The 25,436-nt window shown below is 41.0% G+C and overlaps 1 protein-coding gene and 1 long non-coding RNA gene across 2 annotated transcripts in view; one reads left to right on the forward strand and one right to left on the reverse strand.

The window, feature by feature from the left end:
* Window positions 1-10,488, forward strand: part of LOC146758235 (cytosolic carboxypeptidase 4-like) — a 72,693-nt gene extending 62,205 nt beyond the window's left edge. Inside the window, exons 5-6 of the mRNA XM_085517283.1 lie at window positions 8,693-8,859; window positions 10,413-10,488. Of these exons, the coding sequence (XP_085373409.1) occupies window positions 8,693-8,859; window positions 10,413-10,488 (243 nt within the window). The remainder of the gene's footprint in view (window positions 1-8,692; window positions 8,860-10,412) is intronic.
* On the reverse strand, window positions 5,270-7,922 carry LOC146758236 (uncharacterized). Its single transcript, XR_014934949.1, has 3 exons — window positions 7,534-7,922; window positions 7,272-7,363; window positions 5,270-6,121 (listed from the first exon to the last, which is right to left on the reverse strand). It is a non-coding gene; the product is annotated as an uncharacterized LOC146758236 (long non-coding RNA).
* Window positions 10,489-25,436: the final 14,948 nt, after the last annotated feature.

Below are 25,436 nucleotides of genomic sequence, written 5' to 3' on the forward strand. Positions count from 1 at the left end.
TGGCTCTGTGCCCTTACCTCTCACTCATGAGTCTCTTTATGAAGACGTGTTTAAAGTAAATGTTTAAGGAGACCAACAAAGAGAAGGTCTTGGGCTGATCTGTGAATATGTGCATGGCAATTTAACTGCAGGAGCTGGCGTGTGGCGTGGCCCAGGCAAGGGGACTGCCATCGGGTAGAAGTTTTGCTCTGGTGCCAATGGAAGCAGGAGTCAGAGGAAATGAGGGATTTAGTATAGAACAGACTTAGATCTGGAAAAAAGAAGCATGCTCCAAGGCATAATCAAAAGGCTCTGGAAGGAAACAGTGGACCCTCAGGACTGGAATAATAAGGAATTGTGAAGGCTGAGATTTGGATGCATGCTGGAGCTATTTATGCTGTCCTGGGGCCACAGGCATGTTGGCAGAGCTGGTAGGCAGCCAGGACAGGCACAGAGCAGAATGCTGTGGGACCACTCTGGCTGTTTTATGCAGGAAGACAATGTCTGCACGTTATCTGTCGGTGTTATTTTATATTCAACCAAGGCTACAACACACAGAATCAGGTAAACCTCAGGTTTTATTGCTGTAAGAGTTATAAGGGAACAAAGGAACTGAAGATTCAAACTGGTAAAATCATTAATAATGGCCAGTGGGGTAGATAGCAGACATCTCAAACATGCTAAACAATGTGCTCATTCTGATTCCTTATGTTTTAAAATTTACTCCAGAGGTTGAGAACCACCAAAAAAAGAAAAAACCTACGAGAAACACAAGGGCAGGGAAGCACAGTGACTGAGTTAATTGCCTTGATGGCATGAGTGAAGGGAGATGCAGTATACAAAGTTTGTCATTTGTTAAGACTCATATTTAAGTGAGCAGCATTGGTGGACATCCTAGTTAAGTCAGAACTAAGGAGAAGAGAGTTTCCCTCACCCAAAAGAAATCCCAAAGGGATTGGAGTTTTGGGGTGAGGCACAAAAGGGTCATTTGTATAGTGAAAATCTACTTAAAAGTCTGGAAAAATAGGTGGGATGTATTAATCATCACTGGGGTGGGAAGAAATGGATAGTAAGGTGACTCCAGCTACCACTCTGTTTTGGTCTGTATTTCTTTAATGACTGAGAAATGAGGAGAACAGTAAAATGCTAAGATTTACTGTTTGCAGCTGATATGAATTATACAGTAGGAAGGAGGACAGCAAGACTGTGGTTACGGGAATGGAAGATAAAATACAGACGGTGGCGGGGTAAAGCATGTTTGAAGGAATAGTTTAAAGCATTCAAACACATGGTTGGGTTCTGAATTAGCTCTGACTGTTCAGGAAAACATAAGTAGCGATTAGAAAGACAGCTCAATAAAGATATCTGTGCCATGTGCAGCAGCAACAATAAAGAAGAAAGTGAGTAAGATGCTTGTGTATGTGAGAAAATGTAGGCTTGGAAGATGCTATAATATCCCTATAGACGTGAATGGTAGTACCTCCTTTGGACTGCTTTGTCTGTTATGAGTTATTTTCTTTGTAAGGCAAAAGAGATAATGAAAGGGGGGGCTAGAGGAAGCACACAGTGGCCTGGAAGGCAGATTCGATATGGGAGAGTATTAGAGATACTTGAGCTATTGAGAGAGAAAGGGAAAGAGTGCAGAGAGCTCAGCAGTAACACTCAGCACTGTGCTGGGGAGAGGCTTCACAGTGATGTGGATATTTGGTGGCAGCATAGCAGGAAGCAAACTCGCCACCCCATTAAATTCCACTCCATGTAACGTTGCTATCAGGCCAACATGCAGCTTTGCCGGTCTGCTTGTGTCTGTAATGTGCTAGCATGGGAACAGAGCACCAGAGATCCTGTGGGGCAGACAGCTATCAGGCTGGAGCATGCTGTGATGTCTGGGTCATGCTGTGCTGGCTTCTTTCTAAATGCACTCTAGTGCCTAAATCATTATGTTGGTGCAAAAGTGATACCATGATCCATCATGGGGTCTTATTTTGTATGGGGAAGAAAAGCGTACTAGTGTTGCTGTGTCATTTTGGTCAATACATATTTTCATCACCTCTGGGATGGGCAGAATGGCATATGTTTTATCAGAGTAAGAGGGAAAGGCTTCAAAGCTTTCTATATTGCAGATTATAGTATAGTGAATTTCAAAATAAAATCTACTTTGTAATTTCCCAGTAACTATAAATACTTGCTCTGCTTTAAAGCCACACAGAAAAATAACAAGGTGTTGTGTAACATAGAACAATATGGAGGGCATTTCATGAAAAGATACAATTGGTTCTTTATATAACACATAATTAACCAGGAGAACCTGATAGTGAATGACATTATGGAGACAAATACTGTACTAAGAATGTTCAAAACAGGTTAGACGCTTTCTGAATAGCATCTGTATTTACGTTAGCCAGAATAAACATCATAAATCCTTTTGTTGCCAAGCATGTGGTGATCACCAGCCAGGATTAGGAAGTTATTTAACTCCCACGGTGAAATATGACCAAATGAGTTAAACTCATAGCTGAAAATGCTTGGGTGGGCCTGGAGTCTGCTCACTTTTCTGTATGCTGAAGTTATTCATACAAGCAGAGAAGTGGAAGTAGAGAGGGAGGAAAAGTGATCCAGGGATTAAACTGCCAATTTAGGACTTGCAAAAATTCAACTTCTTGCTTTCCCAGACTGCTTTTATGAGCTAATTCATTTGACACAGACTCTCAGATGTACTTAGAGCTCCACCTCACATTTAATCTTCAGGCACCTCAGGCTATAACCTGGCTGTGACTTGTTCCAGGTTCCATAGAGTTCACACAGCAGAAGGTGTACGAGTGAGAGAAAGCCGTGGGTAGACTACAGATGAATGTTGAAGGCACAGTCAGATGGGGTAACAGCAGTTAACCTGTTGCCAGTACTGGAACCTGCATTAAAGACAGAAATGTTCTTGAACAAAGCACTTGGTTGTCACCAGTGTAAAGTAGTTTTCTTTTCTTACACTGCCCCAGAATCACTGTATGACCTTGAACAGTTTCCCCATTTCTTCTTCTTGTCTGCCAAGTAGGAGAGTTAATTATCTGGAGCACTATTTGTTTTCTTTCAAGAATTAGCACTTATTTTTTCTATTTATTTTCTGTTTTGTTGTTGTTGTTGTTTTTCCTGACAAACAAACAATGACAACAACAAAAACATACTGACAATTCCCACTACTTTTGTTCTTTGCCCTCTGGACCTTCTTTATGGCTCATCTACGTTGGTTTTGCTTTCTATTTTTGTCCATCTTTTATTCCTGATTCAGCCACTTTTCACAGTTATGCCCCACATAAATGTATGCATTGGTCCCAGTGATACCCAAGAAGTGATCTGGCAAAACTGGACCTTCTGGTACCATGTACTACCTTCCATCTCAGGAAGCAATGCGAAAGAGGTGCACCAGCATCCAGCAAGTATGGAAGCATTCCATACCCAACCACTACTGCTCTGTGTGAGTGTGCAGTCTCTGGGGGAGGGTGATGAGAATATATCCCCATCTTTATGCTTACTTTGGTTGGCTATCTATGCTATCTGAATAAGTAGAACTTGACAACCAGTTTTACCATTTGCTAAATCCTCAGTTCTCTTACAAACAGGCCTTTCAGGCCTCTTTCTGCTCTCTGATCTGCTTTCCTCCATCCCTTGAACAATCTAGCCTGTAGCATCTTTAGCCAGGGAAAGAGTCCGTTTGAATGACAAATCAATAACCCATCTTGTGACGAAACAAAGAAGTTTGCTCAGTCCCAGCTGAATCAGAGCATCAGCTAAATTCAGCAGATTTTCAGGGAGGGTTGACAGCAAGCTGGGCCTTGTTTCCTCACCTAGTAGCCAAAGTACTGAGGAAAGCGAGGATGGGCATTCATAACGAAGCACACCTCTCCAACAGTGAGATGGGGATTGAGGTTTCCATTAGTTTTCCTCGTTATCATTCCTCCACATCAGCATCCACTGACCTCAACCACCCCTCCCTCTTTCTCATCCTTTTATCTCTCCAGTCCTTTTATCTTCTGTCTTTAACTCAACCCCTCTCATCTTTCTAGAAATTCAAGCTACCCAATTTTTTTTCTCCATCTTCAGCCTTTTCTGCTTGCTTAATCCCTTTGAAATCTTTTGGCCCAAATTTCTATCCCCTAAACTTTGTCTGTTTAGAATGTCATACCTACTGCTTAGGGATCTCTGGGCCATGAGAAAAACTGGCTTGTTCCCTACTGTCCTCATCTCAATAGCTGGTTCCCCATTGTGCATCAGCATGTTTTCTTTCACAGGGGTTTAAAGGACACTATCTTTTGGGGCTGGCCCAGGCTAAAATTTCATCTGCAGGCACCAAATGTTTCATTCAGCTGTGTGGTTTGTCCTGTGCAGCCTCGAAGTAGTTTCTATTAGTATTCCAATGGAGAGCTCACTGATGGAATTAGTGGGAAACCAGACTGCCAATTTATTTATACCCAGCCTTAGGGCATAACCATTGTGCATGTGTAAAGCTGTTGAGATGCAGAGTATACTCTGCATGTGTGTGTGTATGTGTTGACTGGAAGTAAGTTTGCAGGGAAAAATATTGCCTCAAGGATTGAACAGTGCCCAAAAGTGACCGTACTGTGTGCCAAAGATCCCTTTTCTCTGAACGCAAGAGAAAAATGATGGCTCTGAAATCTGTTGTCTACTTGTGTTTATTAATATCTTTCAACTCCAGTTTAACTGCAGCTCTTGTTACCCTGGTGGAGAGAGAAAATTCTAATTTAACTTCTGGAGTCCTTCCACCTTCAACAATATCTGTGTTATGAAACTATCGCTGCCTTTGGCTTGTGGGGTTGTTTAAAGCATATGAGTAATGAATAACGAAGTTTTCCCATTACATTGTCTCTTAGCCTGTGATGTGTTTTTAGGTAAATTGAGAGACGTTGGAAGCATTTAGTTGTGAATATATAGTTGATGCATCAGTGCTGAATGCGAATGAACTCTTTTTCCGGTATAATTTCATCAACTTTCATTAGGAGAATTTTTATTGCCATTATCTTGGCCAAATGATAAATCACGGAATAGCTTTCTTATTTTTCCCCCTCTTTCCGTGTTTCCTATTACTGTGACACAGTGTCATTTAGGAGATGCAGATGAACACCTCACTGCCCTGTTATGATAAAAACAGTTTGGGCAGAGAACAAATGTACTGGTTTAACTAGACCAAGAGCTAATAGGTTGTGTTCATTTAATTCATCTGATTAGCCATGTTGAGTTCCTCTGGAATGTTTCTTCCCACCAAATCATATATACAGATACATCCAGATATTAGAGCATGGTGATGTCTCTTACCATACTGTCTGCTGTGGTATGAAAAAATGAGAAGAGATTAGCAAATAATGTCTAGTTCCATTATTCTTTATAACAGCCAGGAAACTATAAACCTGTTATCCTTTAACATTATGTCTTCAAAAGACATGCATGAGGGGGCCCAGGGGACCAGTGGGCATATTTGTATTGCGCAGCAATGTGTGTATTGAGCCAATGCTGATCCAGACTGGCACTTTCATGTTATGAAGAGCAGAAACTATGCAAAGATATGAGCTGATCATCAAAGAAGAATACCTTTGTTAGCATATCCATGAGGCTAAACTAATTAAGACTGATGATCTTGTCTGCAGCTTTCTGGTACAGTTTTCTGATTCAGACTTTGCTTAGATTTTGCTGGCTTGGAAGACTGCACTGCACTCCGCTTCTCATACAGATGCCTCCAGAGGAGGATGGAGCCATGTAGGATTGTGATGGGGAAAGATAGGGTCTCTGAGAGTTCAGGACATTGCAGAGGACCTGATGGCAGGTAGAACAGCTTCCTCCTGCATGGTAGTGGCAAACGGGTTATATATTGTCACTGTGAGTAGAAACAATCCAGCTTGACTGCTGTGGAGCTTCTTAACCAAAATCAAAAGTTCACCACTTCTCTTTCTTTATCTCTTGTAGAATTTCAAGAATTTCAAGCAAGGCAGGAGGGGCTGGTTTCTACCCAGAGCACCAGCTCTTGGCACTGCTGGCAGATATCATTAATGCTGTTAGTTTGATGCATCAGTTCTGTCAGCATCTTCACTTTAATGGTAGTCACCAATGCAGCTCCAGCTCCTGCCTCTGCTGAGAGCTGAGGAAGAAGAGGGAGAGCATTGTCTGAGTTGGAAAATAAAAGACTGCCTGTGTTTGAAGTGAATTAAATGTGTTAACTTGTAATGTTCTAGCTGAGGTTTCCAGCTGTTATTCCCGAGCTGTCTGTTCTCGAAGCAATATGGGTCCATCATAAAGCAGCTAACTTCAGAGCATGAGCACTTACTGTCTGAGGCTTCTCAGGTGTATTATACTTTTATTATTATTATTTCTCTGTTCATAGTTTCCTAAGGCCTCTTCATATCCTGAATAAAACCCTGGGGAATTGTAAGCCCACAGGCTGAGTTTTAGCACTGTCACTATTCGCATCTCCTGGATTGATAGGTATTTAGTGTGCTGCCTGGATCCTGGAAACAGGACCCTAAGATACACCCCAGGGAAAGCCCCAAGATGTTCCTTGTATTTTTTACCCCTGAGAGAATAATTCCTTTGCTGTGGAAGTGACTTATTTTTGCTCAGAAATGTCACCATTTCCACCTGCCAATTGTAACTGCCACACTAAAATGTCTTCTGAAGTAAAATAATGGAAGTGAGGAATCTATGTAGAGCTGCTAGGCCCTCGTTGTTTTGTATTAATGACCATTGGTTCCTCTAAGCCTCTTCATCTATTTTCTTCCCATTATTAATAATTACTATAGTTCATTGCACCTGGCTCTTACTTAGCAAAGCTTGCAGTGATTAGGATGGGAGAAGAAATGGTGTTAGAGATTTGCTGACTGCTTTAAAGATATTTAAGAGACTTTCTGAGAGCAGAAGTCAGATCTCCAGAGTCCTTTGTCTACGCCTGGCAGGGAGGCTCTGTTTTCTCATATTGTTTGTGTGCTCTTCTAGGCGTGTCCTCTGCTTATCTAGCTGTCCAACCACTCAGTATATGTACAAGCTCAAAATAATGCATTATTTGTTCATTATTCATTATTATAATTACCTATTCATATTTATTCATATAGTTTGAGAAAACAAGCAGAATTTCAATGTGGTTACTATAGGAAAATGTGTTTGTTATCAGATAGGGCTGCTTTAATGTTAGATTTTATTTGTACATGCTGGACTTGCTGGAGTTGAAGTGAAGGCATTCGCCTTGTAAGACATTTTGTGGCCTCTAACAAACATGAACCAAAAAAAAGCATTACAAGGGAGCTGTAGATGGTCACTTGGGAAGCCTCTTTTTTCCATCCACCTCCATGCTGTTGGCTCCCAATTTCTCTCAGCTGTGCAGAAGATCCTAGAGAAATTATAAGTGCAACCTTACATAGGAAACATAAACAAATTAAAGAAGGCAAAACAAAACTAACTACTAAGAAACAGGAGACTGGAGCTCAGCCCCCTGTTATCAGTTACTGGTATATTATATATATATAATATATAATATATATAATATATGGGCTCTGTTACCTGTAAGATGTGCAGTAACAAACACCGAGTGAAGGGTCAAGAGCAGGCCATGCTGGTGTGGAGCACACACTGTGCTTGTGGCTGGTGCCAGGGCTGTGAGCACGGACTTATGGCAGTTGCTAAGGAAACAGTCTTGGAAATGGGATTGGAGTTCTTGTCAGAAGGTTGGCTGCAGAAATGGTTTGTGCTTCAAAAGCACACGGGGCTGATACTGACAAAGGCTGCAATTGTTCAGCAATTGATTCAACCCCTGGTGTGATAGCATTAAGGAGTAACACATGATGTGATCACTAAATGCCAAAGATGAGGGATTTTGCAGTTTCTTTGGGTTATTTTCGGTGACTCTTTTGTGGTTTTGGAGGTTTTTTTTGGTCTCTTGCCATCTCACTGCTTGTGAGAAACTACCAGTAATTACACCGGATTACTCCTATGTAGGCCCTTGATGTGTTACTTTTTTGTTGGGTCTTTATTTTTTTAAGTAGTGAAAAAGCATGCACAGACAATTCAAAGTCAGGGCTCTTCCATGTGAGGATCCACAGCTTGAAGGAGTCCTCTTGGAAAGGTGATGTTGATAATCCCAGTCCTGTTTTTGCATTTCTTTGCCTGCACGTCCCTACTAGAGACATAGGCTTTTAATACACTGAGAAATTCCTCAGAGTTATTTGTTATTTTGCAATTACTTTGCAATTGATTTTCTTAAAAAGCAATTCATAACTTGTTGAAGATGTTCCCTCCTTCCCCTCTTCACTGTTTTTTCTCTAATCTCTGCCACTGTCCAGTATTTACAGTCATAAAACCTATTTGTTTCCCATTGCTTAGGGAGATGACGCTTCTAGAGAGAGAAAAAAGATGAGACCTAATGATTTGTAAGAGTGTATTTAGTCAGATCCTCTTGGGGTATGAGTCTAATTTGTACAGTGACAACTTCAGTGTAAGTAACCAGAGCAGTTACACTACTTGCCTCTGTTGCCTCTGTAAAATAGAAGCTATTTTAGAATAGATCCTGTAGAACAAATGCTATCATTGAATTCATGATTGACTGTATGGGAACCTGAATGAGGTGATACTGTAATACTAAGAGCTGTCCTTCTGAAAAACAGTCTCCCAACACCTGCGCTTTGTACACTCAGCAATGAAACTTCCTCCTTTTTTCCACCAGGGCCTGCAGCTGGGAACTCAAGAGCTGGAGGAGATGGGAAGCAAGTTTTGCCTTGCTCTGCTCATTCTGCACCTCAAATCCTTGCCCTGCAGCAAGAAGGTGATGGCTCAGGCAGCGCTACTCCTAGATCTGGAGGAAGAGATAACAATAACAGACCGGGCACTAAGGTCAGTGACAGTTTCCTTACAAATTTCATTTTCCTCTCAAAATATTACTTGAGCATATGGATGGCACTGTCTCAGTGAATTCATCAACAGGAAACTGAAGTTTCAGGTGATACTCTGTCCACCTCAGATCTCCTCTGTGGAGTCAATCTCCTACAGGGAAGATGTTCTCTAGGTGAAGGACTTTGATGGTATGATTTAGAAACAGTATGCCTGATTCTGCAAGGATTCGCACAGTCATTCCTCTTTTCCTCACAGCATTGTATCCTACAGACATATGAAGCATAGGTTTGTGATTTTTGGTGCGTGTGATGAAGTCATTATCCAAACAACCATATGGGAGGTGTTTTTTCCTAATTGCAAAATTCATTTCTTAGCTTCCTGTGTTCAATGGGATGTATGCAAGTGAGGTTGCCTCATATGTGGGGAATTTGGCCTGGGTAAAGGTCAGAATATGGGATGCTTCAGCTGTGATGAAGCAGAAATGTATGTGCTCTTTCTAAACCATGCTATTCCTAGTTCTACATGCAAGCACTTACTCTTGCAATATTGTTTTTCCAAGACAAATGGAGGAAAAAATAACTGAGTGATGTGATATGATTTGAAGTTCCCAGTGGGTTTGTTATCAAAGAGTGCTTCCAGCTTCATCAATGAAAAGCCAATTTTTTCTGTTGCAGAAATGCCCCCATAATTTACAGCAAACTTCCAGTCTTCCCCCTGCAGGAATACTTAACTGACATTCGCACCACCTGTTCCTCATGCCTGAAACCATTCTTACAAGCTTGTTCGTGGTTTTTAATGTTTATGGGGAACAATGAAAAAAAGAGAACTAAAATATAGAGACATTCCTTTTGTATAGCTGTGCTCACTTGTACATATGAACACATAAATGAAGCAATTAACATGTATCCTAAATGGTTTCAGTACTGGGGACAGCCATCCGAGAAATCGTTGGTGTCTCATTAGAGAGAGCTACTGAAGCCTGGCCAGGTGGATGAATTTGAGATATAAATCAGATTTTCCAATTCTGAATTAGAGCTGGAGGAGTTTTTGCATGAAAGTAACTTCAGGGAAGGAAAATATTGAACTCTGACTTGTCCCAGACACTGAAAATAAGTTGGTCATACCAACTCCATGAGCACTTTCTCTCATTTGTGTGGTTTTCCATTACCTTTTTCTTTGGTTGGTTTCATGTTAGTGAGCATTCATTTCATTTTTCCTGATGTTGTGTGGGCGATGAACCTTTACCAATATAGCAGCTTTCTAATGACAAATACTTTTAAAGAAGTTAAGAATTAAAGAAAAATCCCTTACCTTGTACAGCTCCCATGCCATTCCATATCTGTTTGTGGTGGTCAAAAGCAAAGCGCTCTGTCCCTTCAAGGTTCTGTGTCATCTGGGGATGGGATGTCACTGCTGAAGGCAGTGTGATGGTTACTTGTTCATTTTCACTCCAGTGGGTGGAATTGCAGATTTATGGAGTTCTGATGGGTTAGGTGCAATTAGTTGGCATTTGTAGTACAAGTAAACATTACATTGTTTGCTCCTGTCTAAAGATTTGCCATATTACAGGAGCTTTTTGCAAAAGATCAGGAAAAGGGAGATGTGGGGACCAAGGGGCTTGGCTTGTAAGTGTATTCTATTTTATGATAAATAATTCATTGAAAAGGATTGTGCAGCTTATTGATTCTGATTCAGAAAATTAATATTTTGCTTCTGGGTTTCTTTGAGTCTCGCCAAGAGAACTGCATAATTTGATTTTAGAGGGAATAAGAGGCCTAAAGCAACCAAAGGAAGAATGCAGAATAAAGAGAGCACACTGCTATGGGCAGGAGAGCAGCTGTATCCAGGCCTCTCCCCCAGCTCAGACTTTGAAATAAAATAATGCATAGACTATGAAATAAAAAACTGATTATCCATCAGAACTGGAGGTTGCAGTGTGGGGTTCCACTCGGTTTAATCTTACTCTGTAAAGATGAAATCCAGTCTTTCTCCATTTAGGTAGCACAGGGAGCTCAGCAGAGTCTTTCTGCTTACTGGTGGTGTGTCACTACATCAATGGTAATTATAGTCTACTTTTGCCAAGACTAGAGCTGTCTTTCATGGTTTAAGGAGCAGGAAGTGTTTATAGCTTAGAACCAGTGCTGTTGTCTTCTGTAGTTACCACAAAAAACACTTGAACACTTTCTATGCTTTCCTCTTGTGAGGATGGAAATAACCCAAATTATTTTTGTACCTTTGCCAAAGCAGAGTTGAACTCGGGGCCTGCAGGTGCTACACAGGAGCGACCTAAATGGTTACACTGTGGGATGTCTTTCTTGTGTGCTTTACACTGTGAGCAGAGGTGGTTTAAACACCTTGCAGGCAATCCCTTTTCCAGACCTCTGTACTGTGTAATGAATAGTGGGTGTTTAAGTGGGAGCCAATGGGTCTGACTGCAGCTTAAGTTTGTTTTTGGTAGAGCGTGTTGCAGAAGACTGTCTTGACTGACTTTCTCACCTAGAGAAAGATACACATATGGATGTTTCCTATCAGAGCAGGATTAACAGTGTCAGAAGAAAACGATGACTGTCACTCGACCTTGATGAAAATACGATCTTTATTTAGTTGATAAGGTTCTATTTTGCAGAAAACATGCTGAAATTGCTCTGACCACTCCAGCTGTGATCAGTGAGATTAATTGCACAGTGCTTATGTTCAATACATCTATCTAATTTTCTAAATGTGCATTTCTGAGTGCCCGTCTCTATAGTACTCCGGGTGACAGGTCAAGCCATGGAAAGAGAAGTTAATCCAGTACTGGACAGATCTGACTTCCAGGTGATATGTCTCATGGCAAAGGTACATAGATCACAAGCCAGAGGTCTTTTATGTTACGAAACTCCTACGGTTCATGTTCTGCGTTTGTGTCTTTTTTTTTGTCATGGTGTCTGGTGTGCGTGGCATTGACTTGGCATCTCAGCATCTCCCTCCAACAGCGAACATTTTCACCTGTCAACGTTTATAACTGGATGTGTCTTTTAATTTTCCTCTTAGAGCTCTCTCTGCTCAGGGCATTTTGCAGCCTTACTTTTCCGCTACTGCTGTGAGGAGGATGAAGGAGCAGGCTGGACACTGGCTACTTCTCTAGAATAAACTATTTGCTCTGTCAGAGTCAGTGAGCGGTAGATCGAAGCAAGGTAATAGCTACTGGGGAAATGACTGGTCTAATGGAGGCATCTTGTGTGAATGGGGGATTTCTCCCACCTGATTTCATAGTGTTCAGTGTACAGTCTCCAGTGAGCCGAAGAAAGGTGTGCTAAACCTTTAGTGGTCCTAACAAAATGTATTTTGGAACACAGGCAAGAATTCCTTCTTGACCTCAGTCTAGCACATACAGTATATGAAGTCATTCAGGAGCATTAACTGTGTAGTAAGTTCCCAGCAGAGGCAGGGTAACAAAGTAGCTATATCTGAAAATAAGCAAAAAGGGAGTTGAATTTTTGTCTCTGGGGCTACATTACTAATAGAACAGTAGAGTATTTCCCCCAGAACCTGGAAATCCTTGGAGAACATGAAATTCACATAACAACTCTTCATCTCTGGTTCTCTAAGGGCAGCTGTCTTAAAGACCAACAGGTAACTACTGAGATTATTGCCATGAGATGCAGTGAGATCATAGGATTCTGGATTACCTGAAAGTGCTTGACTGTGTGGAAATAGTTTAACTCTGAAATCTCTACAGTACACTGCAAGTTCCTTACTCAGATATTCTCTCTCCACAAAAACCTCCTATTTACTTCCTACTCAATGCTCTACTCAATGCTGTACCTTTCTAAAACTGGGGAAAGTCTAGTAAGGGGACTTTTGTTTTAGCTCTGTTTAAATGGTATGTAAATGATGTGCTAGCAGAGTCCTGGAACCAGTACTCCAAAGGTTGTTGGTACCTAATATATTGCTTCCCATGATTATTAGTTGAAGACAAAAACAAGTGATTCTTTAAATGTTTCCAAAAAGAATATCATCCAGAGAACATCCTGCAAACTTCAGAAGCATAGATGCATCTGGGGATGGAACAAACTCTTGATCATCCTAATACAATTCTCATAACTGCCTGTCTAGTGGTTAAATTGTTCAAGGTATCAGCCAGCTTTTAGTTAGCATCCTGTGCCCCTGGGGCATTTCTCCTTAACTCTCACACTTGTTTAGGTGCCGTCACCCTCATATTGCACAAGACCTACTAAAGAACTTAGTAGTTTGTGGGTTTTTCTTTTCAGAAACTTTTTATAGGTGTTTTTCTGCATCAAAAGGCTATTCCTCTACCAGCAGGCCAGTTTTAAGGACCATTCTGCCAAGTCAAATGTCAAATATGTGGAGGGTTAACTGCATTTTGCAGCCATCTTCTGAAAAACAAGGTAATGTATCAGTTGATTGTAGAGGCATTTTACTCTCTTATCTCACAAAGATACAGTGCTGTAGATGTTGGCTTCACAACTCTGCTTTTGCTCAAGAAGAGCCACTAATTCTTGTATTTCCAGCCATGTCTTGCAGTCAGTTCAGGCATTCGGAAGCTGTCTTCTGGGAAAACAAAATGACAGCATGTACTTCAGACATCATGTTTTTTGATAATAAGTTTCATGCCTCATTTGCTATGAAACAATTGGGTTTTAAGTCAGTGCTGCCCAGGTAACTTCACATTTTTCATGACCACAAAGAGGATGAGAAGTGACTGCTCACTAAGAGCAGGTTTCAGAAAGCATTACCTTGTTAAGGGTGTTTTCCCCTTTTTCCTCATGTTTTGAACGGATGGCACTTCTGTTCATTCTCTTTTTGCATTTGTGCCTTTGAGTGTTTTGCAAACACTGCAGCAGTTGTAGCCCTTTGTTTGGGAGGTGTTTCTTACATACTGAGGCAGACCCTTGCAAAGTCATTAAGTGTTTTCTGCTGACTCAGATATTATTCATCTCTTGTGTTTCTTTATCATTTTCTTATGTTTCTTGAACAGAGATAAATTTCTCTCCTCCCCAGATGGTAAATATACCTTACTGTGATATTAATCAGAAGCAGAATGTTTAATCACTACCATGGCCCTTTGTCCAGGTGCAATCTATTCATCTTCCATACAGTGAGCAGTTAAAATGGTCAGTGAGTGGATGGCAAATCCAATAATATACAAGAAGGATTTGTAGATCATTTGGAACTGTGCTTGCTCTTCTCCTATACTTCATTGATGCACCATCACAATCCTAGATAGTATTGAACTGTTGGATTTCCCATCTCTTCTCTGTAATGCATCCTCGCCTGATTATGGCTGTGCAAGCAATTCTGCTCATCTTTTAAGCTATGTGGCCAAAATGCCATTCAGATCAAAATAGAGTGAAGCAGACCCAAAGGTGGGAAGTTCAAAGAGCAAAAGAACAAAGAAGGAACGAGGCGTGTTGGTTTCAATTCATGCATCTTTAACACATATTTAAACAGCAGAATTACGACATGATAGTTCTGTGCAGTGATGGCAAATGGCTCCCTTGCTTCCTGGTTTGTGTCTTCCTCTGCTTACAGGTGAATGTGGGTTTCATTTGTTGTTACAGTTTTTTGTTTGTTCGTTTAAATTATATGAACTGGAACTAATTTTGGCTGAAGTGTTTGAGTGCAAGACAGTGCTTCACCCTCCCAAATGCCCCATCTCCTCATGGTTCCAACAGGCTGAGTACCTGATCCACTGGGGCAGTCTGTACGGTTGGACTCTGGGGAGTCCTCTGACACATGCATGGAGATGAAAGGGCTCTTTCATCATTTTGTGAATCTAATTCCCTGGAAAACATCAGCAGGAATCATCTGGTAGTTTTGATTCAGATTTCTGTTTGATTGAACGTTCATTTTTCTTTAAGTAAAGATTTGGAACATTTTTAACCTTGATCATCTGTAGACATTAAATATCTTGGGGCAGCTTTCAGAAGGAGAGGTTATTTATTGATTCCATTTTTTAGCTTGGTCACAGGTTATGTAGCTGTTAGAGGAATTTGAAGTTTCTACTGCTTTGTGAACATCTATGAATGTGATATTCCTGTGTTTGGATGCCTGAGCAAAAAGGGCATGGTGATGGTGATAGCTTATTAGGTAAATCCAAGTTTCGTGTTTGCCATACTGTGTCATGTTAGTGGTGTAGAACATGGAGCAAAAGGAGCTGCTAATGTATTTCATATAACTCTTCAAGGGCACCGCCTAACTTTTAACAGTAAAGGAGTGTGTCAGCTATGAGAGCAGCTGCAGAGTTCTGGGGTAGACTCACATTACTGTAAGGAGTCAGAATCAGTTTATGACTACCAGGAGGTATTGCTTAAATACATATATACTCTACAGTGCTCTTTCATACAGATGCTGCAAAAGGGGAGTATCTTCTTTCTGTCCAGGGTCTGACGTAAAACCTTGATGTGCCTGCTCATGAGAGGAAACACCTCCAACTTTGGATTTAGATCTATTACTGGATTCAGATTTTACTCTCAGTACATATATATTGATAATTGTGTTTTGTAAATAAGAACATGAACTTTCTTCCATCCCTCCCTCCCTTCATCCTTCTCATCCAGCACTCTTCAGCGTCTCTCCTTTGTTAGTGTGAGAATACAAGCCCAATGAATTCTGTGGAGGTTCAGCCGAGCAATGCAGTCTATAATTAATGTATTTGGTATTCAGAAGGCTTTTATGTAGCTGTGCACAGGTGAGCCACTGTAATTCAGCAACTTTTCATTAACACTTTCTGGAGCTGTCCCTGTTTTCTTCCTATTGATTTTTATTATTATTATGAAATAACCTTGGGAGCCACACAGATCTTGTTGACTGTTACCAAATACCAGTCCAAGCCTATCTCAGGCTGGGAACAATTATTCATGCTTACTTCAGAGGTAATTCATTTATCATTTAATAGCTAATAATAGCAATTTAAACAGCAGTAGGAAGGGATGAGATGAAAAGAGCAAATGGCAGAAAAAGGAATCACAGAAGGACTGCATGCTATCATATCGAAGGTTATTCAAATTACTGTACACGTACAGATCTGACTGGAGTACCGATAATGAACTTGTATATATCCAGCAGAACAAATGGGCTCTGCATTGCCCTTTCTGTGAGGCACATTGCTACTGCCTGGTATTAGACATTTTCGTATTGATTAGGAGCATCTGTATTTCTGTGGTACAGTCCTTTTCCCTTAAAATCGTACTTGAAATGTGGAAGTCATTGGGTCCCTTCACATGCTGGGATAAAAATTTACTTCTAAAGCAATCAACATTAATTTATGAAGTTATGAAATATCTCCCAAAAGACTGGATTATGAGGGATATGCACTTCCGTCTGAGGTGATCTTTATAGACCAGGATAGTGCTGACACTGGAACGGGATAGAGTCTTTCCTAGAAGTCACAAAGGATAATGAGAGGATTGATATGTTTAGACTTACAGTCATTTTGAATGCAGCCAGATGCGACAATTTTGGGTTGACCATGGATCAGGTGTTTAAGAGGCAGTGTTAGGACACTCCATATAACATTATTGCAGAGCTAGGTGGTGAAGGCTTTACCACACATCAGTCCTGCACAGCATTGATGGCGGCAGGGTTACGTGTGCTGCTACTGTTTAAAACATTAGTGTTTAAAATGGATGTCTTCTGTCGTGGGCAAAATATGATAGAAGGAGCTGCATCCTCAGTGAAACCATCAGTGGGATCCACGTTTTCCTCAGGTCAGAATTTTATATGTATTTAAGTTTCTCAGGCAATAAGAGCAAAGGAAAGCATTGTGGTTCTGATACAGTGATGCTCATCAGCACACTGTGTCCCCATCTCTCTGTTCTTTCTCTGCAGAGGGAACACATGAGATTTGTGCTTTCGAGGCAAACAGCTTATTGCAGGTTTTGGTCTGATGCCCAGCCTGCAAATGAGAGTCTGACCAGGCCACTTGTACTGTGGTGACAGTATACAGCTGCTATCTAGGAGCATATCAAAAATCTTAGCAAGACAAATGAGAGACTGAACAGTTATAGGGATAGAAAAAGACAGATAAATTCATAATTAAAGCTGTCGAGTTGCAGTAAAAGGAACATTTAACTTGGAACGAAAGTGGGTGGGCGAACAAAGTGTCGTATTTGGAGGTGAAAGTTGGCACTTGAACAGCATTTTTAAAGTACTCCAAAGCCACCTCCACTGACATCTCAGCTCTATTGTATATTCTGTCAGAGGCTCTGGCTGTGCAGTGTATTGTGGCTGTGACTCATGCGCAGCCCCTGCTGCTTGCTGCCATATGAGATATTAGAGAGACAGACATGGCAGGAGTATTGTGTGAGACTGAGGTAAATACGTGCAGGTTGGTGTTTTTAGACCCAGCACACACATGTACATGGACATATATGCATAGAGGCATAAACATGTAAGCCAGCTGCTGTAGCCTGTGGCGATTCATTATATCGTCTCAGAAACAGTGGGGGTTTATTAAGATGTATAAGCTAAATGAGATATTAGCAGGAAGAATTTGTGAGAATTTGGCTGGAGCTGGGCCTGCAAAGATGTGATGATAAGATCATGTGATGTTAATACTTCATACGGATCTTCACAGAGGGTTGGAACTTGATGATCCTTGAGGTCCCTTTCAACCTGAGTATGGTTCTGTGAATACTTAACATCTGAAGAACACACACACACAAAAATAAAGCCTAAAATCTCAAATCCAATTCCCATGAATACTGGGGGAGTTCACTCACAAGATGAAGACCTGTGCCATTTTGGCCACGGCCAGTCTGTAGATAACAGTAGTTCAGGCTGAGCAAAGACAACATGCCAAGCACTGGCCACCACCAGAGCAGGAAGGAGAAGCAGGGTCTGTACACTGTAAGAGGATAGAAGAAAAAACAGCTGTTTCCAGCTATTAGAGCGTGTTCTTTCCATGTTTCTCCCCTGATGCAGTCGGAGTCCCTTGCTGAATATGTCTCTCAATCCTGCATCCATTTCTTCTTGGTAAAACTTGTGTTTTTCGGATGGATGTGAAGCTAATTTCTGGAAGGATGAGTTTCATTTTTAAAGTAACAGAAGCAGGCTTTGTGTGGTTACGCTTTCAAGTACATCCTTAACCATTTAAAAGTGCATTACCAGCAGTGTTATTTATGGTATCTTATTACCTGTTAAACTATAATGGCTTCCTATTAAGCATTAACAATTAGTTACTACCTTAAATCCCTCTTTCAAAAAAGAGTTAGAGGAATTGGAGCTTGGAGGGAGAGTAAGCAATGGAAGAAACTAAATTCAAGAAGAGCTATCAGGGCAGTATCATTAGAAATAAGGAATAAAGGGAGGAATAGAAAGCATCTATTCCTGTCTATTCTGTCTATTCCTGTGTAATCTGTTTGTTCTGTCTGGGCTGCTCAACAAGTTTTTACATTACACTGTGTACTTCAGAATTGTTTCTGAAGATGCCATTCTACAGTATCTTCCATAAAGCATCAGCATCTCATTAAAAGATAAAAGTCCAAGGTATTCAAATAGCAAGCAAACTCCCAGTATCAAACAACAAAACAGTGTTTGATCTCCTTTGAACTGCAGGGGGCAGCCAAGAATTTGGGTATTGCTACCTGGATTTGTCTTGTCAGGCTTTCCATCGCATTAATACTTATTTTTCATTGTAACACACAACCTGTATTTTCATCTGTGAAGATGTGAATCATGAGACAGGATCCATTGTACGATGTTCAGCCAGTCAGGAGTCCTTCCTGACAGTGCCCAGCATTAGAGATTTCAGAGAGATGCAAGAAATTGCCATCGTGGACAATTACAAACTATTCCCACCATATGGGGGAATGCCTTTCTATCTTCAGACAGTTATTTATTTATACTTGGAAATGTGAGAAATTATAGCCTTTCCAAGTAATTATAATAACAATAATCCTTTCTAATGAAATGTTCCAATGTTCTTATTTTCTGTACGAGTGGTTAATGCTTTTTGAGTCTATCAGTTGAGTTTCATAGATCAGCTGTGTGTTGCTCAGAAAATGTTTCCTCTCTTCAGCTGCGCTTTCACCTTTGCAAATGCATTTTTGTCCTCTGCTGTAAGAGAGAATAATTGGGAGTGCCCAAATTGCCAGTTATTTTGTAAACAATGATTGTCTCTCTTGTGCATCTGGTCACGAAAGACACTCATATTTTTTAGCCTTCCTATTGCTCTAATGACTTTAATCACCTTCTCTGGAACCGTCCTTATTTATCTACTCAGACATACAATCTGATTTTTGGGTGGTCCAGTATGGACTCAGTAATCTCTATGGGTCCCTTCCAAATTGGGTTGTTCTGTGATTCTATGTGTTATCCTTTAACATGTAGGAAGACAGGAATTCAGGATGGCTTCGATAGAGAAAGCAGAGCATTTCTTAAAATAAGTTTTGTAATATTTTCCATCCTGTTGTCTGTAGGCCTTGCAGTTTATTGTTTTCAGGAAGGATGGAGGTTCCTGGATTAATCAGCCTTATCATCACCTGATTTGATGAATGTGTTGGAGAAACCATTTTATCTTTAAGTAATAATCTTGGAAGATTGCTGGCCACAAAGAGGGGTTGTGAAGGAAACCAGAGTCTCTCAGGTGGGAATGCATGCCCGTAAGAAATGATGTCACTTTTTATATTTAGATCTTTTAGATTTCAGCATTATGTCTGACTTGAAGACGGTTCTCACCTAATTAGTCCAGAAAGGATGAAATGGAAAAGAGAGAGTTGAGTGGATGAGGATGTCATGCTGGCAGCTTGTGGGCAGCACAGGAGCAGTGAATAAGATAGAGGGTCCCCATAAGAAGCTGGGACCTAAGATCCCTCCCTGCTTTCATGGAAGTGAAAAACTGCCTTAATTTCAAGAATTTTCTGTATATACATATATATATATATTATTTTTTCATGGAGATACAAAGAATGGATTAGGCTGAAAAATTAGTTGGGTCCTTTGACAATATGTCTGAGATGTCTTTGCCATTTTCAAGGAGCAGATTGGAGACATAAGATGCAGAAGCAAAGCTTGTGTTCACTTTTCTCTCTCTCTCTCTTTAAAATCATACCCAGGTTCTTTTTGTGCAAATGTACTACTCAGGATCAAAGCCTCTGCTCCAAGTGGAGGAAGTCCCTGGAGAGCAAGGCCTGAAAGCTAAGCCTCTAATACTGCTGCTGCTGGCCATACACCAGGTACTGCTTGGGAAATCTAGTCATGCATGACCCAGCACCTGGAGATAGAGAGAAACTGGGAGCAGTGTACTCAGCATCCCTGCATAACTTCTGATCTTTGTTCTCTTTGCTAGCTCATGTCCTTCTTTTGGTCGTGGTCCATCAGGAGTTTATTCCCAGCAGTGTCAGATATCTGAAAGACTCTTCTGTAATGCAGCATCCACTGATTCCTTAGGCTTCTCAGAAGTGTAGTTTCTGTCATATGGACTGGGGTTTATCAGAAAGTGGATAATGGATAGGCTCACTACAGGTCTCTGCTTATTTTGGTGTATTTTTCCTCATTTCTGGCATTTCCATCTCCTTACTGAGTGGCTCTAAGTTAACGGCTGTTGGGGAAGGATCAATAGAAAGATGCTCTCTGCAACATCTGAGATTATTTCCCCTGCAGGTATGACAGGAACAGCCTTGCAAGCAGGATACTTCTTTGCCTTGTGGTGCTTTCCTGCCTCTCTTGTGAGGTGCTGGGTTTGCATGCTAAGAAAGCCACAGTTAGCACAGCTTAAACAAGATGACTCTCAAGAAGCAGTGTCCTTGATCCCTCATTAAAAATGTCCTTGACACGTTGTGCCATCAGAAGGAAGGTTTGCGATGCTGATCACCGGCAGCGTTTCTTCTCCTATGGATGTTATACAGCCTCAGAACATTTTGTTTAATTCATGGGAGAAGGAAGCTCTTTGGGTTTTGCTTCTCTTTACTTTTCTTTTTCTTTTTTTAATGCTTCCCTGAAGGCTGCATGAGAGCTATGGGGGTAGGAACGCAATTGCGGGAAGGTAACCTTTCCCATCCCTCAGCCTCTCAAGAGATGCATGCAACAGCAAGATACATGTAAATCCATCAGAGCTGATAGTGTGGTTTAATGCTAACAGATGTAAAGCATTAAAGGAAATAAACAGCCTGGCCCTGAATGGGATCCAGAGGTATAAAGCTGCAGCCTTGTGCTCACTCCCCGTGTTATTCCAGGTAGTTATTAGTCGTTTAGCTTAACTAAGAAAATGTCAGCCTTACTGCTGCTTTCTGTCATGTCTGTACGCTGCTAACAGTAATGCAGGTTGATTTTGGTTTGTTGTTCTTTTATTAGTTTAAACAGCAGATTATGTTCGTTTTTCAGCAAAGAGGACTTCATTCTAAGACTTAGATGCTGAAAGAGTAACTGTTACCTCAGCAGACAGGTAAACAGGCCAAATTTCCTTCTATTTCCCAAGAGTGCTGGAGGCAGAGGTAGACAGAGAAGTCTGTGCATTCTCCAGTTAAGATCTTCTCTTCCACACCAGTAAAATATCTTTGGAAATATATGAGGGAGCCGTGGAACTTCAGGAATAACAAAACCCAGATCCCTGCTATGTTTCCCTCAACAGATTTTATCTTCTTGGTGTTTGGGCTTGGCTATTTATCTGATCCTTTACATCCGAATGACATTCCTATGCAGTGTGTAGCCTTGGTGTTCTTTCCTCTCTGTTAGATGTGTGGTTGATGTAACTGGGCAGAATTTTCAATTAATCGACAGCCTTTATTCCACCTTTTCTTACAGTAGTGGCATGATGTGCCTGCAGAATTTCCCTACTTCCTTCCACCTTACGTTGCTAGAAATCACTTGGCTCAGAAAATAAAAGCATGGAGCCATTTACCCTTGTTTAGTCCCCTACTGATGGGTCAGAAGTGGAGATTAATAGGGTAGGAAGTGTGTTTCTACTCTGCAGTCAGTAAAGGAAATTCACTGGAACTAAATTAATCATGAAACGGACACAAAGAGGAGAATAGATTAGCAGGGAATTAACTCATTAATTAGATTCATGCCGAAGTTCAGAAGAGGCTTTCCTTCAAGATAACAGCCGAGTTCAAAGATCAGCAAGGGCTGATCATGAGAGGCAGGCACACCGTTTTCCTTCTGAACTCTGTCAGGCTTTACCTTAGCCCAACATCTGGCTGGTTATTATAGGATATCAGACATATGGCTGGCAGGAATTCAGCAGCTGGCAAAGCCTAACCACTTAGTGCCCAGCGATGGAGGCTATTATCAGCCCTTTCAGCTCCCTGGGCTCTGGATCCTGGTGTTGGCGTGAATGCAGGAGCTCTCTCTGTTGTGCCACTTGGCTATTTTTAGAGCTCCATCACAAGTCCTTGTGTGAGCAGCAACAGCTTGTTGGAGAATGGGTTTATTTCCAGCGTTAGGGTGAGCAGAAACCAATACAAGCTTAAGATAGGTAAAGTGCTAAAGCACTTCATTGTGGTAGGGTAGAATAGGTAAATCATTGCATGTTTCTAAGGAGATGGGGTTTGGTTGCCGTCTTCTTACTGTTCTAATGGGACACTTCTCTACAGGGAAACTTATGAGAGAAGCAAAGAACTGTCTCTGCAGTTACTTCTGTGCTGCACAAAGCCCCTGCCAGCTCCCTTCAGGCTCTGTATGACCCCTTGCTGCTCACATGCCAGAAGGCCCCATTACTGAGTAGTGCATTGTAATAAATGCCACGCTGTTGCACGATGGAGCTGGTGAGAAGCATGGAGAGACTGATTTCTAACACACTCTTAATGAACTAACAAACCAGTGCTAAACACCGAGAGCAGATCCATGTGAGAAGGGCCCCCTGCCTTCTGACTTAAGCTTTCCCTCCCTTTGCTTTTGCTGCCTCACAGCATGGATGCAATCAAACCATATTCAGGAACATCTGAGCTGTGTATTTGCCACTTAGGACTTTCTGGGTAGTGAAGTTTCCACATTGTTTATTTAGAGTTAAGTGTTCTGCTGGGTCTCTTATCACTTTCAGTAAATAACAACTGTCCTCTAAATTCTTCAGGCTGATTACTGAGACTGACAATCTGTGTGTTTTGAGTTGCTGAGCTGTATTAATCTCTAATATACCCTGGTCTGTGGATGGAAAGGGTAATGTATTGAGGATGTCACAAGAGGTATAAGCCAAAGGACTTGGTCTTCTTGGGAATGTGAAGTGCTTTGGTTGTGACATGAATAAATCTCCCAGCAGTAGCAGTGCTATTTCTGTTGGGAATAAAGATGTAAGAGGAGTCTGTCTTTTAATCCAACTTGTTAGAGATTTTATAGCACCAGAGCTAATTCATTTCTAGAAAAGAGATTGCAGACGTTATTTTTACCTGCCTGTAGTTTGCCCTGATATAGTTTATTCCACTTGCTTAATGGTGGAGTTGATAAGAATCCCAACCCCAAAAGAAAAATCGTACTGCAATTATAAGTTAAATAAGGTATCATACTGGGGAGTGGAGATGAGGGTGGAAGAGAAGGCATAGTTTATGGCTGTAATCTGTTCTTTGTATTGTAGAGTCTAACCTTCCTATCAGTATGAGACCTGGAAACGTGTCTATTGAAACCCTACTGAATGACACCTACCTGCAGCCTTTGCTAAAATGCAGGTAGGAAAGTGAAAGGAGATATCAGGTCCATGGACTATATAAAATGCAATCCAGAATTTATGCTGAGATAATTCAGTCCTCTGTAATCCATACCAGACTGATGAAATATTGACTTGTACTGTGAATGTGACCCAAGGCAACTGAAGACTTTACTGTGCTTTGGATCAGAACAGTTAAGAATGCAGAGTGCACATTCAGTCAACAAAACATTCCATCTTTGTGCTTTTAATACAGCAAAATGCTTTCCTGCTTCTTTTGTTTCCTTCCTTCAGTCACAACAAAGGAGTGTTATAAGTGGCCCCAGAGAAACAAAGCCTGGAATAGAAAAGGGATTTAGAGAGAAGAGATCAGATGAAATTGGTAAGAGAAAGAATTCCCAATACGATGTTCCCAGCTCAGCCTTCTGAAGGGAAGCCCTGTGCTCCTGATCTGTTATGATTCACTTGGCAGCTCTGCCCAGATGGCCTCTCCCCTTCATCTATACCTCTATAAACTAAGACCCAGCGATAACAGCCCTGCCAAACCTGGTTGCTGCTGATAAAATGTACACAGCTTTCAGTAATCTATTTGTTCCTAACGGCTCATCAATGATAGCTCATTCTAATTCTGTTCATTTTGATCTTCTCTGGAGTTTCTGTGAGGAGGAGTGAGGTTGCAAGGAGTGACCTGTAATCCTCCTAGGTTTAACAGTACCATAGGCAAGTTTTATTCAAGCTTTCATTTTATACTGCCTGATTCCATTGGTGCATATTGATACAGGATTATACTTTCTCATCTTTTTGTTTTCTGACCTTACAGTGATTTGGTTTTAAATACTGCTGTGTCCAATAGCGATTGATTTTCCAGTCTTGGGTATCTTACCAACACATCTCATTCCCAATCAAAGTTGTCCTGTGCTGTTCTAGCAGAAGTGTCCTCTAAATGTCCTGTTACTCCTTTGCCTTTTCTCTGCCAGTTAATGTTGGAATTATTGTTCCTACATATTAGTTGTGGTTGCATAAAATTAATGAAGCTAATGGCTGGCGGTGACCTCCACCAGCCATCTTTTTTCTTCAACTTAGCTGCATCATTTCTGATAGGTTAGTCTAAGTTTTCTGTAGAGATCTCTAATATTGGGATTACCAGACTCTGTAAGTAATCTGTTCCAGCTCATACAACTCTCATGTTTAGAACTGTCTGTCTGTCTTAAGTCCTATCTTGCCATAGGAAGTCCTTGCCATATATATTCTTTGTCTTACCTAGACTAGCCATAGGAAGAAGCTTATTTGCTTTTCAGTGATGTCCTCTGGACCTTTTTCAGTTGTGCCAAGTCTCCCTGTGAATTGCTTCCTGAGTCTGGAAACAGAATTCTAACAGAGAGATTAACAGTGCAGAGAGAACAGATTAATTTGTGTGTCCTGCCAGCGTACAGGTTTTTTAATACCCAGCCAGAATTGTATCTGCACTTTGGTACATGAGTGGCTGGCTCACATGCAGCTTGCAGTCTTCAGCAGTGCAGAATGTTGTCGTTTTCCAGTAGAAATGCTACCTTGTCATTGCTCCTCGTTCATGTGTCTGTAGCATTGATTATTCCTGCCTGACTGTAGTAGCTTGTAGTTGACCCTATTGAATTGCAGTTGTTTACTTCAGGCTGCTTTTCCAGTTTGTCAAAATGATTTTGAATTCCAATGCAAACTTGTCTTACATTGGTTTCATCCACAAATCAAATTAACATACTTTCTATTTCATCTAAATCTTTAATAAAAATATTGGATTGTACCAATTCTGTGACCAGGTCCTGCAGAAGATCATTTAGAACAGCTATGCATTTTGACAGCGAGACTGAGAGCTACTTTCAGAGTACTTTTTCTAAGCAATTTTTATAAGAGCTGCTCTGAAAGTAAAGCCTCCTATTTTATTATGTTGGTTGAGGATGTCAGAGGCAGATGTTGGTGGTATGGCAGTAGAGTTTGAACCTTCCCACCAGGATCCCCT

Source organism: Coturnix japonica, chromosome 16 (assembly GCF_054131305.1).
Source record: "Coturnix japonica strain WE chromosome 16, WE-NBRP24, whole genome shotgun sequence".
Classification (NCBI taxonomy): Eukaryota; Metazoa; Chordata; class Aves; order Galliformes; family Phasianidae; genus Coturnix; species Coturnix japonica.